Source organism: Coloeus monedula, assembly GCF_965178545.1.
Source record: "Coloeus monedula genome assembly, chromosome: 16".
Lineage (NCBI taxonomy): Eukaryota > Metazoa > Chordata > Aves > Passeriformes > Corvidae > Coloeus > Coloeus monedula.
In genome coordinates, this window is record NC_138796.1 from 8,549,791 (window position 1) to 8,568,592 (window position 18,802).

Here is an 18,802-nt window from a genome sequence, read left to right on the forward strand (position 1 = left end):
GAGGACAAGCAGCTCTTGTCTCAGTTTGCAATCCCTTTATTCAAAGTATTTCACAGGGTGACTTGGAGAGCTGCTCTCCTAAAGCCAACCACCCCTGCAGATGCAACAACCACCTTGTGTTGAACAGAGCCTGGAGCCTCAGAACTCCAGCTACTTCCCAGGATTCCTCTAGGCCTGGGTCTCCTAATTCCTATGAATGAGGCACAGCCCTGGAGCAGAGCTGCAGAGTGTCTGTGCTGACAGTACTGAGCAGAGGCCTCCTGTTTCTCTAAACTCTCCTGACCTGCAGCATGTAATCAGCAGGAAGCTCTGGGGATGCTGTAGGTGATCCCTTCCTTGTGGAAGTCAGAGGCTTTTCAGGAATCCAGTTCAAGTATGAGGGCAGAGAGGGTGGCCATGGCTGCAGCACTTATTCGGGCAGGTAATAGAAGCAGATGGAGACACAGATATTGCTGGGGAAGCAGATGTCAATGCACAGGTAGATGAGGCGCTGCCTCCCTGGCCCTGCCAACAAGCAAGGACAGCATGAGAGCAATGCTTTGGTCCTGCAGCTGCAGAGTCCCCAGGGATGCTTTGGTCCCAAAGCTATGGAGTCCCCAGGGAGCTGAGCAAGGGGAAAGCCTCAGGGAATGACCTTTGTTATTAAAGCTGGAGTGAGGCAGAGCAGGCTGACAGCTCAGCAGGCTGCTTTGGCTGAGGATGAAGGTGACAGGGATTAACCTGTGGTGTCTCAGGGGACAGCTCTGTGTGCTGGCTGTGCTGTGCTGATAGGGCAGGGGCTCAGAGCCCATCCCAGTGCCATGGCTTGGGACAGGGGGTGGGTATGAGCCAGCACTCAGGGATGGTGAACAATGGTCTGATTTTGCACTAGAGGTCACCTGTTCCTGTCCTGGGCCTTGGCAGCCTATCCTGGGATGCATCAGCTGTTGTGTGGCAGAGCCTGATCCTCTTAGAGGTGCTAGAAAAGCTCTTGCTTCCCTCTGCCAAGGGAACTTACCCTGCCCTCTCCGCACCCAGAAGATGGATGTCTGCTCACACAGGGTCTGCACCGCCTCCCCCAGGCCCCTGGGGTCCACTTGCTCCCCTGCCACAATGCCCAGGAACTCCCGGTAGAACTTGGTCTGGTTGTTGTGGTGTAGCAGCTGCTCAGCCTGAAAGAAATGTCCCCGTTAGTTCCTCCCAAGGCAGTTTGTCTCTCTGGCCCCACAGCCCTGCTCTGGCTCCCAGGGCACCCCAGGAGTGGTCTGTACCCCTGGCAGGTTTCTCCTGCCAGCTGCCCTGTCCCAGCTCCCAGGGTGAGGCTGCCAGGTCTCATTTTCTGTCTGTGGGCTGCTGGCAACCCCAGCACTACCAAATTGACTTCCATTTGGGAGCCTCAGGGCTGGGCAGGTGCTTTCCTCTCCCTGCATCCCCTTTGGGAGCCTGTGCTCCTACACTTCTCTGGGAGTAAGGTGAAGACGAAGGAGCTCCCAGGAACCACTGAGGAAATGGAGAGCAGATGGCAGGGACACAAAAAAATGGGGCTTTCTGTCTTCTGGAAATGGAATCTGCCCCTGCCCAGCCATCCACTGACATTTTGTTCTGAGGGTCTGTATACGTGATTGCCTCCAACTTGCTTCCCTGAGAGTTGGTAACAAACCCCCTTTGTTTTTCCTTCCCCAGATTTTTGAGCAGGTAATAGAATCCAGTGTGAGCGAGTCCTGCAGGAACCCTGCTATTCACCTCAATGGGGCACATCCCACTGCCCCAGGCTGCTTCCCACAGGAATCAGGGTATGGATAAACCCAGGAGCTCGTGCTCAGATCTGGCTCAGAGCCCAGCCTGGGGACACAGCTCTGCTCCTGTGCCCCATGAGCACTGAATCCCTCAGAATAGGGGCTGCTCCTGCTCCCCTCGGCTGGGAGAGCCCTGCCCTGGGTCCTTGGGGGTGCAGAGTCACCCCTGCAAATCCACACAGGGGAGAATGTTCAGTGCAAAGCTCAATCCATCCCCCATGCCCCAGCTGTCCCGGGAATGCTGCAGCAGCTGCTCACACTGTGCTCAGAGGTGTTCAGAGCCGTCTGCAGGGTCTGCAGGTCCCAGGGGTCCATCCTCCTCAGGTAGCAGGTTCGCTGCTCCAGTGGCTTGTAGCACACGTAGCCCTGCAGACAGATGTGCCTCTTGGAGCAGGCAACACACACCCACCCTGTCCCAGGAGCCCCCTACAATGGACATTCTCCTTTCCCCTGCTCTGTGTTTCATGACTAAAGGTGCAGAGAAGGGCAGCAAACAGCAGCTGATGTCTTTCCTGGTCTGTAGTCCCTACTAGGGAAGCAGGGATGCCCCAGCACTCACGTTCCTGCTGTCGTACAGCACCACGGCGCTCCGGTTGCTCTGCGAGGTGATGTAGTACGTGACAGTGCTCCTGGCCTTGTCCACCACAGCTGTCTGGTTCCTCAGCGGGTCCTGCTGGCCTTGGAGCGTCACTCGGATGAGCTGGGAGCCAGCCTGGGCATGAGGAGTGGGAGGGCAGCACCCACCATCAGCTGCTCAGTTCTTGTGTGCAGCATCTCCCACCAACATCCCCGAGTGGCCCTGTGCTGGTCCTTGTTCCTTGTCTGAGTGATTCAGTAATGGAGAGGAGGAGGCTCTGACCCAAGGGAAGGATGGTCCATGACTCCATCCTCAGGGCTGGGGAGAGGCAGACACCAGTGCCCCTCATGCCAAAGGCACCAGGTGCTGGAGGAAAAGGCCAGGGGACTCCCAGCCTCTGCCCCAGGCCTGCCTGCAGCCTGCCGGCACCTCCCTGCCCTGCTTGCACCTTCCTGCATCGTCCAGCCACTGATCCAGCCAAACCCAGCCCAGATCTCAGCCCACCCATCCCTCCTGGGAGCTGCTTCCCACACAACTCAGGGCTGTAGACAGGAGGATGGGAGGAGGCTTCCTGCCCACATTGAGATCCCTTACCTGGGCAGAGCTGGGGGAAAAGCTGAGAACCCCCATGACAATGACGCCAACAACTGCAAAAAACAACAAGGCAACGGACAAGATGATCCAGAAGGTCCTGGAGGGAGCTGGGAAGTGTGCTGTGGCCCTCCTGTCCTGGGAGCCAGGGCAAAAGAAGGAGGAACAGGAGTTAAAATTGACCCTTCTGCCAATTCTTTGTCATCAAACATGTTTCCAGCTCATGACACCAACCCTTGTGCAAACTGGTTGGAGTGCAGAGCTGCCAAACCACTGCAGCACCTGGAATAATGGAGCTTTTATCCCACAGCACTGGAATTCCAGATGCAGCATCCTTGTAACCAGCACTGCAACACCCAGGGAAGCTGCAAAGCCCCCAGGGCAGGGCTGGAGCAGCAGCTTTCCAGACGCAGGGAACAACAAATTAAATTATTTTGGTTTACTGCAGAAATCCCCAGCGGGACTGTCAGCATTGGAATCAGACCCCCTGTGGAGTGATCCTGCTTCTGTTCCCCTCCCAGATTGAAGGGGAACAGAAGCAAGAAAATCCAGTGTTGGATTTTCTTGCTGTTGTCCTCCATGAGACCAAGGAAAAGAGTTTGGCAGTGCTGTGACGGTTCTATTGGAACTATTAATTTACTTTAATTCTTATATTGAAGCAATTAAATTTAACTTCACGGCATATAACGTGATTTTTACAAAGCAGAAAATGTGCTTTCAATAATCTCAAACACAGCCCACATTTAAAAAATAACCTGTTTCTCAATCCTCTGAAGGACAGAGAAATTCAATCCATGCCCAGGATTACATGTGCTCCAGCTGCACGAGGATGGGCTCATCCAGCCTTGGGACAGTTATGGATCTTTATTGGAAACAGGGAACTTCCAGATTATTCCCCCAGAAAAGCAGCGAGTTACAACTGCACGTATCTGAAATCCTATCAATTCCAACAGAGCAGAGCCCCAGCCCTGCAGTAACTGGCAGGTTTTCTACAACCAGTGGAATTCCCTCCAGTGGGAAAGGTGCAGATAAAGAAATCCAGCAGCTCTCAGCCCTCAGCAGCTCACAGCTCACACCCAGCGTGAGCCACTTGGCCGTGGCTCCTCGGCTCCTCTGCCCTGTTACCTGACCAGTTTATCCCGTGCAAGTCCAGGCACCTCCAAGGCAACACAACTGACAGCAGCTGCCTTGCAGGAGCTGAACTGGGGGTGCTGGGGATGAAAAAACCCTATCAGGATCCACGGGAATGGCAGGAGCTCAGCCCCTTTGGAGGGGGATCAGGCAAGCACAGAGCAGGCACTGTCTGTGATAGAATCATGGAATCCTGGGATGGTTTGGGTTGGAAGGGATCTTAAAGCCCATCCAGTTCAAACCCCCTGCCGTGGGCAGGGACACCTTCCACTATCCCAGGTTGCCCCAAGCCCTGTCCAACCTGGCCTTGGACACTTCCAGGGATGGAGCAGCCACAGCTTCTCTGGGCACCCTGTGCCAGGGTCTTACCACTCTCACAGGGAGGAATTCCTTCCCAATATCCCATCTAACCCTGCCCTCTGGCAGTTTGAAGCCATTCCCCTTTGTCCTGTCACACCCTTGTCTAAAGTCAAGTCCCAGAGGAAGGACAGAGCCAGCCTTTGCCCAGGAGCTGCTGGAACAGGGAATACTCACTGCAGGAACAGGGAATACTCACTGCAGGAACAGGGAATACTCACTGCAGGGGCAGCACGGCCGGTGCCGTCCTCTCCTTCCATCCTCCACTTCAGGCAAGGACCTGGCTGCTGCCGCTCTGCCTCCTGCCCACGCACAGACTGGGCATGATCCCGGCTCCAGGCACACCTGGAAAACCTGAACTTGTGTCCATGGGACATAAATACCTGTCCCTCGCAGCCAAAGGGCTCCGCGGGAGGGGGAAACCTGAGGCCGGAGCGGGAGCTGAGCGCTGCTGTCAGTGCCCGACGCGGCTCTTCCTGCTTACCCCCGGCAGGGGTAGGAGCCACAATCGGGGCCTTTGTGTGCCCTCGGGGCTGGCAGGCCTCAACAAGGGCTCAGGTGAGGCTCACTGAGAGATCAAATGACCAGAGGACAGTGGCAGCCTGCCCTTGTGGCAGCAGCAATTCCCACATTTCAACAGGAACTTGGCGCTGCCGGAGCTCCGTGGGCAGGAGCCAGGTGTTGATCCTGCTGTCCCGAGCCTGGGCTGCACAGACTCACCTGTGCCACCCTCGGGGGAAAAGGAAAAAGGGGCTGTGCCACAAAGTCACCACCACAGCCTGCACTGCACTCGCACTGTCACCCATGTCCTGTCCTGAGAAACTCCCTGTGGGAACAGAGTTCCCTGATCACCCAGATCCTGAGCAGTCCAGGAGTCCCCAAAACATTTGAGACCTGCCAGCCAGACATAACAAAGGTGCGGAGGCAAGGAAAAGCTCAGAATTCCTTCATGTGATGTCTATCCAGGGAAAATGCAGGTTTCGGACATTTTCCTATCAAGCACAGCCCAGAGCTGAACAAACTGGCCTGAAGCCCACAAGAAAGAAGGAGAGGGACTTTGGACAAGGGCATGGGCAGGACAAAGAGGAATGGCTTCACTGCTAGAGGTTTAGATTAGATGTTGGAAAGAAACTCTTCCCTGTGAGGGTGGGGAGGGCCTGGCACAGGGTGTCCAGAGAAGCTGGGGCTACCCCTGGATCCCTGGAAGTGTCCAAGGCCAGGTTGGACAGGGCTTGGAGCACCCTGGGATAGTGGAAGGTGTCCCTGCCCGTGGCAGGGGGTGGCACTGGATGGGCTTTAAGGTCCCTTCCAAACTGCATCCCTAACTCCCAGCATTCCCACTGCACAGCTGCACCGAAGCTCACGGAGATAAGCCCACAAAAGGAGACAACGCTGGGAACAGCAGGTTTGAGAGTTTAATGGGAATTCAAGTAGAGGATTAAGAACTGTTTGGAAGTCGGAACAGAGTTTTGAAGCATGACTGACACTGCCACCAGCACATTCCAGCATCCCCGAGTCCAGGCAATGGCTCCCTTGCCAGTGAGAGCCCTCGGCACGGACAGAACTGCCTGAGGGACGCTGGACACCTCTCCTGGCCTTTTCCTGACATATCCTGACACAAAAAGCACCAGATACAGAGACTGAATCCAAACCCACAGTTACATCAGACACGACCTGCAATGAGTCCATAATGTCCATATTTCCATGTTACCGAGATCAAGGGCAAGTTCTGCCTCTGACTTTGCAGTCCTTCATCTGGAGACAGAAGCAGGGAAGAGATTATCCACTTCCTTCCACAACTCCAAATCACAAACAAACAGCCTTTCAGAGGTTCAGCCAATGCTCTGGGAACACCGAGACCCTCTGGACTGCAGGGTTATTGCTGTACAAACAAGGTGACAAGTTACCAGGCAGGAAATGGCATCAGCACTGCCCAAGCTCCTCAGCTGGGCAGGAAGGAAAACAGTGCTTAAATTGAACTGTAGATACTGGAATCTATGGAATAAAAGTGTGTTATTTGCATATATAATTTTCAATTAATTCTGTAATGCAAAAGCTTCCACTGTGGGACTCGGGCAGCACAAAAACCACCCTGTGGTGAGCCCCTCATTGCCCAATCCCACCTGGAGATCAAATGGAATCATCCCTGAGCAAGCCAGCACCCCTCCTCACCACCCATCGTGCCTGGCCCATGCCAGCACACGCGGAAGATCTGAACCTCAGGGATGGGAAGGAAGCACGTGCTATTGTCACACACAGCCAGGACCCACAGGGTTCCCTGTGGACAGCTGTCCTGGGCACTACTGAGTGCATGGACTGAGCAGGAATTGGGATTGTGCAGCTAAAGCCAAGGCAAGTGGCTTGTTGATGCTGAGGGAAGTGCAGGAGCTCGGTATGGATTGATCCAGGGATTTCTGGGAAGCAGCAGGAGGGAAGGACAGTCCTGTGTGGCTACAGACTCTCTGCATTACCAAATGCAACAGTTTAGGAGAATTAAATCCGTGAAGTACATTCTTCTCATTCTCCCTCCTGGGAAACAAGATATATTATCATAGACTCTATTTATTTATAATTTAAATATATTCTGCTCTATCTTTATGCTCAGGGAGTGCCTGTGTGTACACGTGCTTTACACACACTCGACCTTGGACAGACACCGTGTGCAGCAGCCATGGTCTGGAATTGTGTGGGATCATCCCAATCTGCAGCACAAGGGCAATGTGCAGTGGTCAAAGGAGATGAATTTGTGCGACCTGACATGGGGCTGTGCCCCTGAACACGGCCCCAGTTGGGAAAAAGAATCACTCCAAGGGCAAACACCAGCTCCACAAGTGTTTCCAAACAAAACCAGAGTTACTGCACATCCCAAGAGTCGTTTCCCTGAACAAACCAGGCTGAACCATGGCCCAGCCTGGCCAGGACATGGTCCTTCTCCTCAGATCAACCAGCTCCACTTCCCGAACTCAGCCCAGAGGACCCTGTGCCGTGGAGTACCACAGACATTGGATCAATGCATTTATAATTAAACCCAGCCCCAAGCCCCAGCCCCGGGTGCCACTGTAATGCCCCCTTTGTTCCAAAGTGCATTTCAGACTGAGATGTAAACAGAATCATACTGAGAGGACAGAGAGGTGAAAAGCTAAGGGTTCTAACTCCGGGGAGTATCTAGTGCGCATGTTACTGTCACAGGGTGATGACCGGGGCTGCTGCCTCGGCCCCGTTACTCCCCCAGCACCTGGAGCAGGTCAGCGATGCTGTCGACGTAGTAATCAGGGACCAGGCGGTGCCTGGCAGGACAGTCGCTGTCCTGGTGGCCCCGCACCTCGTCCAGCGTCGTGACCCCGGTGAGGGTGAGCAGCGTGGTGAGGTGGCAGTCATTGCCCATCAGGATGTCTGTGTCCAGCCGGTCCCCCACCATGATGGTGCGGCCGGGGTCCACGTCGAACTCGCTGGCCACGCAGTCGAACATGAAGCGGTTGGGCTTGCCCACGATGAAAGCTTCACGCTGCGCCGCCGTCTCCACGGCCTTCACCAGGCATCCTGTCCCTGTGGGGAACAGGGAGCAGGGATTAGGGGCAGAAGGCTCTCAGCATCCACAGGAGCCAGGATGAACCTGCTCAGGACATTGGGAATGCAAAGCCTCAGCTTTACAGGCAGAGGGACAGGTTGGTCCCAGGACAGGTGGTGCATAAAGCCTGCCAGGAGCTTGGAATTCCATCACACTGAGTGAAAAGGGAACTCCTATTTGCAAATAAAGAATCAATAAGGATTCTCTCTCTTTCAGGGGTGCTGTGAAGGAGAGGCTCCAGGATACCCAGGCTGCCTCAAAGAATCCCAGAATAGCAGGGGTTGGAAGGAACCTCTGGAGATCATCCAGTCCAACCCCCCTAAAAGGCAGGGCCACCTAGATTAGGTGACACAGGGACGTGTGTAGGCAAGTTTGGAGCGTCTCCAGAGACAGAGACTTCATGACCTCCCTGGGCAGCTGTTCCAGGGCTCTGCCATTCCCCATGGGAAGAAGTTCTTCCTTAGGTTGACATGGAACTTCTTCTGTTTTATCAACACAACACCGAGGTGTGATGAGGCGCAGAGCTAAGCACGAAGACCCCCCCCCCAGACCCAGGGGATCCAGAACCACCCCCTCCACGCCCCCCGCCCAGCGCACCGGGGATGGCGGCGCCGCCCTCGAGCGGCAGCCGGTGGTCGCGGTTGGTGCCGACGAGGAGACAGTCGGGGCCGCCGCGCATGAGGTACCGCAGCGCCTGGCACAGCTTCGCGTAACTGAAGTGCTCGTCGAAGCCCACGAGCACGGCGCGCACGGCGGGGTCGAGCGGCGCCTGCACCCAGTCCGCGGGCGCGGGGCCGGGCAGGGCGGCGGGCCCGGGGCCGAGGTGCGGGATGCCCACGGCCTCCAGCTCGGCGGCGAGCGCGGGGCTGCCCAGCACGTAGGCGGCGGCGCCGGGCGGCAGCGCTTCACGCAGGTAGCGGGCGGCGCAGAAGGCCGAGCTGAAGATGTGCCGGGGCTCGGCGGGCGGGAACCCGAGGCGCCGCAGCTTTTCGGTGTAGGCCGCGCGCGTCCGGCCGCTGTTGTTGGTCACGTAGTACAGCCGCTTGCCCGCCGCCGCCAGCCGGCCCAGCGCCGCCGCCGCGCCGCTCACGGCCGCCTCACCCCGCCACAGGACGCCGTCGCAGTCGAAGAGCAGCGTGTCGACGTCGGCGAGCACGGCCCGGCCGACCTCACCCACCAGCCGCGCCGGTGCCGACATCGCGTCTGCTATGGCCACCCCGCCGGGCCCGAGCGCCCCGCGATCCCCATTGGCCGCGCCGCCCGCTCCCCGGGCCTCCCCATTGGCCGCGCTCAGCACGGACAGCGTCCCCATTGGGCGGCGGCGCCGGCGGCCACGCCCACCCCGCCGGGAGCGGGCACCCGGTGTCCCCTCCCGGCCTCCCGCACGTCGCCGCCGATGGCGCCCGGCTCGCTGCGCTCTCATTGGCCGCCCCGCCCGCGGGCCCGCCCCCCGCGCGCTGCTATTGGCCGGGGCGCCCCGGGGCTCGTTAGGTAACGCGTTAGGCAGTGCTGTGGTGACTCGTCGGTAACTGCTCATGCTCCGCTCTGCCGGGGCTCGGGGCTCAGGGGTGACCGGGGGGAGCCGAGGGACCGTGCTCCGACACCGCCCACCGGCGTCCGGAACCCCCGCGCGGCGGGCGCGTTCCTCGCCGAGCCCCGTCCCGTTGTTATGACGACACGGCCGTAAAGCCGCCATCTTGCGGCGCGTTGCGACACGGGGGCCGCGATGGCAACGGGCGCGGGGCCGGCGGCGCTTACGGCAGAAGCGGCCGGGCCGGGCCGGGGCGCGGCGGCCGCGGGCTCCGGGCCCCCCGCGCCCTCCGCTGCCCTCATCGGCCTTCCGCCGCCCTTCGGCGAGCAAGGTACCGCCCTCACAGGGCCCCGGCCGGCACTGCCAGGCCTGGGGGCGGCGCGGCCCGAGGGGCCCGGCGGGTGAGGGGGCCGGGCCGGTGCTGTCAGTGGGGCGGGAGGCGGCGGGGTCTCCATGTGCCTCGCCTGGGATCGCCCCGCTCCGCTCCAGCACTCCCCGGCAGCTCAGCGGGCCGGGCAGAGCGGCGGTGCTGGGTGTATCACGTTGCCGGCAGAGGCTGTGGAGTCTCCCTCGCTGGAGCTACTCCAGCCCGCCTGGACACGATCCTGTGCCGTGTGCTCTGGGGTGGCCCTGCTGGAGCAGGGAGGTGGGAATACGTTCTCCACCGTGGTCCCTTCCACCCTGACCCCATCCTGGGATCCCGTGGTGCCCTGGCCCCGCTGACGGAGTTTTCCCCCGCAGACGAGGATGACGTGCACAAGTGCGGGCGCTGCCAGTCGGAGTTCAGCTCCCTGGAGGAGTTCGTGCAGCACAAGCTGCAGAAGGGCTGCCAGCGCCCTCCCGACGCGCTCGCCGGGCTCCTCGGCCAAGAAGGACAAAAGGTGACAGCGGCTTCTCCGAGCCGGGGCTGGAAATGATTAGGATGCAACGGTCTGTTGGGTTGGAGGGGAGGGAGCAGTGTGTTTAGATAAGCAGAACCTGCTTGCTGAACGTGCTCTGTGCCAGCAGGTGGTTCCTGCGGTCGAGGAGTCCATAACTGTTGCTCACATTGTTGTTGAAGCATCTTCCATAGCAGAGGAGATCAGCAACGCCTCGGCCATCGTAGGTGAGCTCTGAGGTGCTGCCTTGACACCCCTGGGGGGTTTGGTACCTGTCCTCTTCTGGTGGCTTTGGGTTGTGGTTGGGTGCGTGACATCTCTGTGTCATTGGGATTTAGGGCTGGGTGTTCCTGCAGCGCTCTGGGAGGCAGCCCTGGGCCAGCCCTGCAATCCTCCCCACATCAGGATCATGGAATAGTCATGGAGTGGTTTGGGTTGGGAGGGACCTTAAAGCCCAACCAGTCCCACCCCCTGCCACGGGCAGGGACACCTTCCACTATTCCCAGATTGCTCCAAGCCCTGTCCAACCTGGCCTTGGACACTTCCAGGGATCCAGGGGCAGCCCCAGCTTCTCTGGGCACCCTGTGCCAGGCCCTCCCCACCCTCACAGGGAACAATCCTTTCATAATATCTCTTCTAAATCTACCCTCTTTCAGCTTAATTAATACAACTAATTAATACAAATTAGATGTTAAACTCTATTCCGGAAGTGCCCATTTTATGCTGCCATAATGAGAAGGTTGCAAAGACTTGAGTTGCAGGTTTAAAATACCTTTTCTCCTTCTGTCTGCACAAAATGCTGAAACAGTAGATGGTTTGTTGGGTAAAGCTCTGTCCTGTAAAGAACCCAACTGTCTCCCCACCTTTTCCCAGGCAGTGGGCACATCAAGGAGGTCATTGTAGCAGGAGATCATGTGTTTGAGAACCCGAATGGCCACGTGGACGGGGAGGTCAGTGAGGAGCAGGGCAGCCCCGAGGAGCAGGAGCAGGACATTTCCACTGAGCTGATCAAGGTGAAGCTGCAGGTGAACAAGGAAGGGCGATACGTGTGTGAGCTGTGCCAGAAGACATTTAAAACTGTGAGTATCCCCTCTGCTGATGTGGGTTAGGGAGGTATTTAGGCTGACTGTAAACTAGGAGATCTCAAAACTTGGGAACAGTGTGCTTTACTACCTGCCACACTTCCCAGAGGGAAGTTCTGCTTTCACAAGGAGCCTTGTTGTTCTTTACAGAAATCCAAAATCTTTAAACTGTTTAGCATGTCTCTTAAAGGAAATTCTTTCTCTAGGCCAGCATCCTCAAAGCTCACATGATCACTCACAGCAGCAGGAAGGACTATGAGTGTAAACTCTGTGGAACTTCCTTTAGGACAAAGGGGTCTCTGATCCGACACCATCGGCGGCACACTGGTAAGAGTTCTCCAAAATAACAGTTCCTTGTTACTGGAGCTGTCTGTGGTTATCCATTTGCCTTGCAGTGGAATTCCTTGCTGCTTTCCATGTTTTGCTGAGCTGAGACCATTGAGCTCCCCAGCATTTGGGGTGCTGGGAGGCAGGGAAAGATTCTGGATAGGCGCACGTGTGCTGTAGAAAGCTGAACATGTTCTTCAGCCTGTCACACAGAGCAGGTCCTGGCACTGCTGGCTTTAATATGGCTGTTTTGATTCTTGTCATTTCCAGATGAAAGACCTTACAAATGCAAGAAATGTGGGAAAAGCTTCCGGGAATCAGGAGCTTTGACTCGACACCTTAAATCTCTGACACCTTGCACTGAAAAAATTCGCTTCAACATGACCAAAGAAATAGTTGTCAACAAAGATGATCTGCCATCAGGTCAGTGATGCTGTCAGGACCTGCCTCGTGTCTGATAAAACCAAACACTCACAGCAGTTGGAATATAAATTCCTTCTGGCACAGGTTGCCCAGAGAAGCTGTGGCTGCCCCATCCCTGGCAGTGCCCAAGGCCAGGTTGGACGGGGCTTGGAGCACCCTGGGATAGTGGAAGTTGTTCCTGCCCACGGCAGGGGGTGGAACTGGATGACCTGTAAGATCCCTTCCATTCCAAACCATTCTGGGATTCTCATTTATGATAAAAAAGTATTTCTGTGGTATTGAGGTTATATTTTTTACACCAGAAAAAAGTAATTTATAGAGCAAAGCTATTACCTTGAAGCCGGATGTGAACTCAAGATTATGTTTGAGAATCTGGTACAAAGGTGGCTTTAACAGGCCCCTCATGCTCTAAGGCAGATTTTTTTAGGGCACAGGGAGTTGCTGAGGGGTGCATTTCCACACGTGGTTCATCCCTTGCAGGATCCTGCAGCTCCAACACAGACACGGTGTCCTCAATAGCGAGCGAATCCATCGAAGCCTCCCCTGTCATCCACCTTGTGACAGATGCAAAAGGCAACGTGCTCCATGAAGTCCATGTCCAGATGCAGGAACTTCCTGTGGTGGATGCAAAACCCCTGGAGCCAGATGTGAGTGTGGTTTGTCTCAAACACCCTTCATGTGTTTCACGCAAAGAACATTTCACCTCATGAGCAAAAGTGTCTTGGGTGCTGACAGTAAATCTGAGTGTGGAATGAAGTGGTTCTTTTGGTTGTTTTCCATGTGGGCAGGTGCTCTGCTCTTTCCTGGGCCCCAGGGAAGTCGAATTGCTCACCTCTTTCTGCTGCTGAGCTGAGCATTGTGTGTAGCTTACAGGGGCTGGGGCTTCGCCACCACATCCTATAAAATGAGGGGATGTTTTTGTTGACCATTCCCTGCTGTAAGACTGTGGTAGGGGCAGAGGCTTGTCATCCCTTGGATTGTCAGTACAGATCCACCTCATCTTCCTCCTCAGCCTGGTTCCCTGGTTGATCTTTCAACCCTGTGGCACAGCATTGGACACCCCAGAGAGAGTGACCCTCGCAGCAGTGTTGCTGTAAGAAAACTGGATTTGCTGTGCCAAACTTCCTCTTTGTTCCTTCAGCAGTCACATCCCGAGGAGCTGCCGTGTGAGGGGGAAGTGAACAGTGAGAACCTGCTGAGGCAGGCCATGAGGAATTCGGGAATTGTCATCGAGAGAGTGGCTGTGGAGGAGGTGCAGAAGCCAGATGAACCTGTGGCAGCTGCTCCAGAAGAGCTGGAAAACAAAGGGGTGGAAGTAGAAGAGGAGCCGTGTGGGGAGCAGTGTGTTGAACTGGAACAAGCAGAGTCTGTATGTTTGTATTCCATCAACAGATTAACTTTTTAACCTTCCTTGTCTGTATTTGGTTGTGGGCAGCACTGTTGTCCTCACGTGTCTCTGCTGTGCCTGTGGCTTTGTGTCAGGTTTTAGATTGTGCAGGTGTGATTTAAGGGAAATGTTACTTCACACACGTGCTGTCCCTTTCCATCACAGAGATCTCTTTCCTGTCAAAGCTGGAGTGCTTAATTGGGAATTTGGGGAGCAATCCTAACTGGACACACCAGTACAAAAGAAAAGCGATATTCTCATTTTCTCTCCAACAGACACCTGCAGAAAGAACCAACGGGTACAAACGTTACGTTTGCTCTCACTGTAATGAAGCCTTCAGTGAAGCTGCTGCCCTGGAAACACACAGCAAGAGTCACACAGGTAAAGTACTGCTGGGGCTGTTGTCTGATGAGCTGTGGCTCAGTGACCTCAGCCATGTACAGCTCCTCTGATGAGGAGAGACTGCGGGAGCTGGGCCTGGTCAGTCTGGAGAAGGGAAGGCTGAGGGGGATCCCATCAATCCATACAAATCTCTCCCAGGGCTGTCAGAGGATGGTGCCAGACTCTGTTCAATGACAGGAAAAGGAGCAATGGCCAGAAACTAAAACACAGCAAGTTCCACCTCAACATAAGGAAGAACTTCTTTCCATGACGGTGGCAGGGCCCTGGAACAGCTGCCCAGGGAGAGTGTGGAGTCTCCCTCTCTGGAGACATCCCAAACCCACCTGGACACGTTCCTGTGTCACCTGCTCCAGGTGACCCTGCCTGGGCAGGGGTTGGACTGGATGAGCTCCAAAGGTCCCTTCCAACCCCAGCTATTTTGGGGTTCTGTGAAAGCCCACACATGTGGTTGACAATACAATTCCTCTCCTTCTCCAGGTTGATTTTTTGTAAGAATTCAGTTACACCTGTACCAGATACTGCGGGTTGCCCTGGATCAACCACACGCTTTCTCTCTGTCCCTCTAGAGTACAAACCTTTCAAGTGTGAGGAGTGTGGCAAGGAGTTCACCAAGGGCTACCTGCTGAAGAAGCACCAGGAGGTGCACGTCAACGAGCGGCGGTTCCGCTGCGGGGAGTGCGGGAAGCTCTACAAGACCATTGCCCACGTGAAGGGGCACCGCAGGGTGCACTCGGACGAGCGGCCCTACGCCTGCCCCAAGTGCGGCAAGCGCTACAAGACAAAGGTGGGCCCCCCTCACAAAACCTCCACATTGGCCTGGCTTTGCTCCTCAAAGAGCAAGTGTCAGCTTACCTGCCTCTTATGGGATGCCCAGAGAACTCTGGCTGTCCCATCCCTGGAAGTGTCCAAGGTCAGGTTGGATGGGGCTTGGAGCAACCTGGGATAGTGGAAGGCGTCCCTGCCCATGGCAAGGGGTGGAACAAGATGTTCCTTAAGGTTCTTTCCAACCTAAACCGTTCAGTGATTCTGTGATCTGAAGCTGCAGAAAGACATTTTGGTTTAGTGGGCAAAAGAAAGACAGTCTTTGTAAAACCATCACATTTCTGAACTAACTGTTCCTTAATGTGTGGAACAAATATGTAATAATAGTGTCCTGGTTCTGGCCAGGACTGGGGTAATTTTTGCAGTAGCCAGGAGGGAGCATGGCCAGAACATTCTGGTGTGGGGGAAAGGAGTTCCTTCTGTCTTATTATCAGGGCAGGTGAATTGCTCACCTCTTTCTTGTGTCCTCTGTCATCAGTACTGTTGTTTGTTTTCTTATTTCTGTTTCTGGTAAATTGTTCTTATCTCAGTCCATGATCTTCACCTTTTGTGCCTCCAGTTCTCCTCTCCAGCCCACTGCAAGGGGAGGGGGAGAGGGACGGGGGGAGCAAGCGAGTGGCTCATGGTTTGGAGAGTCCCAGTGGAAGCACTGACTTGGGGAGTACCATTCCTAAACCACCACCCAAGAAAATCAAACCCTTGTGTCCTCTAAGAGACATTGAGTCCCACCCTGGAAGTTAAACCCTGCATCCATGAGTTTGCTCTGTCCTTTCTGAGCCCTTCCCTTGCCTCCCTGTGTGTGCAGAATGCCCAGCAGGTGCATTTCCGTACCCACCTGGAGGACAAGCCCTACGTGTGCCAGTTCTGCAGCCGGGGGTTCCGGGAGAAGGGCTCCCTGGTGCGCCACATCCGCCACCACACCGGAGAGAAACCCTTCAAGTGCTACAAGTGCGGGCGCGGCTTTGCCGAGCATGGCACCCTCAACAGGCACCTCAAAACCAAAGGTAAGCAGGGCTGCCCTGGGGAGAGGCTGCTCTGGGCTTGGGTTTGGACAGGCTGCCCTTGGGCTGGGTGGGAATGGTGGGGAGGGTGGATCTAATGACCTGTGTGGAAGTGGGGATGTTCTGTGAGGAAAATGTCTTGAGTAAAGTCCTCACCAAAAATCTGGATTGGTGGGATTAGTTGCACTGGATTTGCTGCTCCTTTAGCTCCTAAGCAGGGATTTCCACTTCAGGTAGTGCTGATGGTGTTATTCCAAAGGAATAATACAAATTTACTGGAGGAAAAAAAAAAGTTTCCTATGAGAGGAAAAAAAAGAGAGAGATACTGAAATATATCAGCAGAAGATTGGTGACGTAAAAAAGCAGCTGCTCTGCTCTAGGCTCAGTTGTCTGGTGTCACATGGGCTCTTCTGGGCTGTTCCTTGGCCTGTCCTGGTGGGCCAAGAGCCTCTCATGTGACACTGGTCACTTGTCCATGGCATCCCCTTGCTAGTGCTGCTGCTATTGGAGATGCTCACAAAAAAGGATGTTTTTCTGGAATTCCATCCAGGTGGCTGCCTCCTTGCTATGAAAGAGGTGGAAGAAGTGATAGTGTCTGAGGAAAGCCAGTCTGCTGACAACTTAGCAGCCACGGTGCTTTCAGAAGATCCACACACGGTGCTGGTGGAGTTCTCCTCGGTGGTGGCAGACACTCAGGAATACATCATCGAGGTGAGAAAGGGCAGCCAGCCTGCTCATTGAGAATTTAGCACAGGATTTGGTCAGGAAAAGCTGCAGTTGTTCATGTTCCTGCTCCAGCCTTTTGGGAGAAGGTAAAACAGGCTCTGTGCTGCCTGCATGGCCCCAGGAGTCAGTAGGATTAGCCTTGTTTGGAAGGAAAGCACTTGGAGCTTCCCCACCCTCCCAGAGTGCCATGTGTGGGCAGGAAAAGGAGAAGGGAAGACTGACAGTGGCTCAGCAGGAGGCTGAGCCTGAGAATTTTTGACCACACCACATTTTAGGTCCTCACAACCTTGCTTCATCTTTCCCTAGTATTTTCTCCCATTTCTATTTATCTTACTTTGTCCCAGACAATCTCTGTTGTTTCTAACAAAGGCTGCCAAAAGCAATGAATTCTGTATTTCACTTTATCCCCTCCATCACACAGAGACAGTTCTCATCCAAGTGGGGTAACACAGCTCAATAATTGAGTGCTGTGGTAGTTTCTCTCCAGTAGGAGAAAAATCTGCTGCTTGGCCAAATCCTGCTGAGGGAGGACATTCTCTTTCAGTTATTTGTGAACATTGTGCATTAATTTTAAGTAGTTCCTGATAAAGGGATTGGGAGGGAATGTCAAGGAGTTGTCTTTGGAGTAGCTACTGCATGTGGGGGAACAGTAAGATGTTAGTGAATTATATCTTGGTGATAAAAATCTTTTTATATGACCTAAAAAGGGAATTATCTTATTTTGTTTTTCAGACTTCTACTGAAGACATGGAGACCAGCGAAGCTACTGAAATAATAGAGGGAACAAGACATGAGGTAAAGCAGTCCTTCAGTGACACAAGGGGTGAACAGCTGGAGCAGCCTGGAATGCAGAGCTGCTCCTGTCACTGCCCCGTGGTTGTCAGGCATCTCTGCAGTGATAATCGCTGTTAATTCTCCCAGTAAATGCACCAACCATCAGTGCAACCCCTCTCCCCTCGCAGGTCGACAGCCACATCATGAAGGTGGTGCAGCAGATCGTGAACCAGGCCAACTCCGGCCACCAGATCATCGTGCAGAACGTCACCGTGGCCGAGGGCGCTGCGGCCACCGACACCGCCGACACCATCACCATCGCCACGCCCGAGAGCCTCACCGAGCAGGTGGCCATGACCCTGGCCTCGGCCATCGGCGACGGCGCCGTGCTGGCCACCGACGGCGGCCTGGCCACGCAGGAGGCCACCGTCACCATGGTGGCGTCCGAGGACATCGAGATCATGGAGCACGCGGGGGAGTTCGTGATCGCCGCCGCGCAGGAGGGCGAGGTGGAGGTGCAGACGGTGATCGTGTGAGGGATGGCGCAGCTGCAGAACTGCCTGGCTCCTCCAGGCACTGGGGCTGGTCAGAGAGCAAAGGGGGGGAATGTTCTGGAGGGAAGTGGCTTCACGGGATGGTACAGGCCCAAAATGGGATAGTGCAGGCCTAAAACAGGATAGGACAGGCCCGAGGTGTTCTCAGGCTAAAACCAATACCAGGAATTAAACCCTTGGCCTGGTGGCACTGAGGAGACTGACAGGTCACAAGTGGCACTCAGTATTCTGTACAGCAGCCTCGAATTAAGGAAGATCCTTTGGGAATCAGTTCCCTCTGCCTACGGGACAGCAGTGGTCTGGTTTTTAAAAGGATTCAGAAAGTGTAGCAAATACGTGGGGTCTCATGAGAGATTATTTAAATATATGCATTTAAAACAAGTTGAGAAAACCAAACCTAAGGAGTTGTGGTGTGTGTTGAGCACCACTGAACCACTCTCATGCCTTTAACCTCACTCCTTCAGGCCTCCCAAGGCATGGTACTGCGGTATTTCTCTTTTCTTTGATATCCTGGACAAGTAGCCTTATGTACTGGTCTGTGAATGCATTATTGTACCCTGCAATGCCAGCCAGGCTGCTCTGAGAGCCAGCCTGGGGGCTGGAAAGCCATATTGTATAGGAATTTGGTTTTTTTAAACCATATATGATTTTTAATTGCATATTGTACAGATTCGGCATGTAAATAAATACATTTTTAAAAATAAAATAATTTAAAGTTCCTACGATATTTTTTTCCAATTTCTCTTCTATTGTACTCAAACTGAAGAATTTCTGGAAGGAGAGGAGAACAGGAACACTTTTAATTTCCTTCCTGGCGTTAATGCCACAAAGCTGCAGTAGGACATGGTTTCTGCAGGTAAGATCCTGCCAGAAATAATTTCAGCTAAACACACACA

At 54.8% G+C, this 18,802-nt stretch overlaps 3 protein-coding genes across 6 annotated transcripts; 1 reads left to right on the top strand and 2 right to left on the bottom strand.

Annotated features, from left to right (window-relative positions):
- Nucleotides 1-229: 229 nt before the first annotated feature.
- BRICD5 (BRICHOS domain containing 5) lies at nucleotides 230-4,691 on the bottom strand (the record flags this gene model as incomplete). The annotated part of the gene is made up of 6 exons (XM_082292105.1): nucleotides 230-504; nucleotides 998-1,151; nucleotides 2,034-2,141; nucleotides 2,335-2,487; nucleotides 2,947-3,081; nucleotides 4,653-4,691. 6 exons carry the CDS (start codon nucleotides 4,689-4,691, stop codon nucleotides 410-412), a joined length of 684 nt encoding a protein of 227 aa, XP_082148231.1. The 3' UTR covers nucleotides 230-409.
- A 1,099-nt stretch (nucleotides 4,692-5,790) lies between these two features.
- Nucleotides 5,791-9,311, bottom strand: PGP (phosphoglycolate phosphatase; the record flags this gene model as incomplete). Of its 3 annotated transcripts, none has more annotated exons than XM_082292002.1 (3): nucleotides 5,791-6,313; nucleotides 7,667-7,977; nucleotides 8,597-9,311. In XM_082292002.1, the coding sequence occupies 3 exons, from the start codon at nucleotides 9,309-9,311 to the stop codon at nucleotides 6,308-6,310; spliced, it is 1,032 nt and encodes a 343-aa protein (XP_082148128.1). In that variant the 3' UTR covers nucleotides 5,791-6,307. The 3 variants fall into 3 exon arrangements, with proteins under 3 accessions (XP_082148128.1, XP_082148129.1, XP_082148127.1); XM_082292003.1 differs by having other exon boundaries at nucleotides 7,754-7,977; nucleotides 8,597-9,254; XM_082292001.1 differs by having other exon boundaries at nucleotides 5,791-7,977.
- Nucleotides 9,312-9,644: 333 nt separating this feature from the next.
- E4F1 (E4F transcription factor 1) lies at nucleotides 9,645-18,625 on the top strand. 2 transcript variants are annotated; one of them, XM_082292020.1, is made up of 14 exons: nucleotides 9,645-9,861; nucleotides 10,272-10,411; nucleotides 10,539-10,635; nucleotides 11,282-11,487; nucleotides 11,697-11,817; nucleotides 12,088-12,240; nucleotides 12,721-12,887; nucleotides 13,385-13,609; nucleotides 13,903-14,008; nucleotides 14,596-14,813; nucleotides 15,657-15,855; nucleotides 16,403-16,563; nucleotides 17,311-17,373; nucleotides 17,541-18,625. In XM_082292020.1, exons 1-14 carry the CDS (start codon nucleotides 9,726-9,728, stop codon nucleotides 17,886-17,888), a joined length of 2,340 nt encoding a protein of 779 aa, XP_082148146.1. In that variant the 5' UTR covers nucleotides 9,645-9,725; the 3' UTR covers nucleotides 17,889-18,625. The 2 variants fall into 2 exon arrangements, with proteins under 2 accessions (XP_082148146.1, XP_082148145.1); XM_082292019.1 differs by having other exon boundaries at nucleotides 9,648-9,861; nucleotides 13,382-13,609; nucleotides 17,541-18,622.
- The last annotated feature ends 177 nt before the right edge of the window (nucleotides 18,626-18,802 follow it).

Bases quoted from the DNA above. Each gene is read 5' to 3' on its own strand.
- E4F1 (XM_082292019.1), top strand. From the start codon at position 9,726: ATGGCAACGGGCGCGGGGCCGGCGGCGCTTACGGCAGAAGCGGCCGGG. The intron at 9,862-10,271 runs GTACCGCCCTCA...TTTCCCCCGCAG, and splicing joins GCCGCCCTTCGGCGAGCAAG to ACGAGGATGACGTGCACAAG. The intron at 12,241-12,720 runs GTCAGTGATGCT...CATCCCTTGCAG, and splicing joins CAAAGATGATCTGCCATCAG to GATCCTGCAGCTCCAACACA.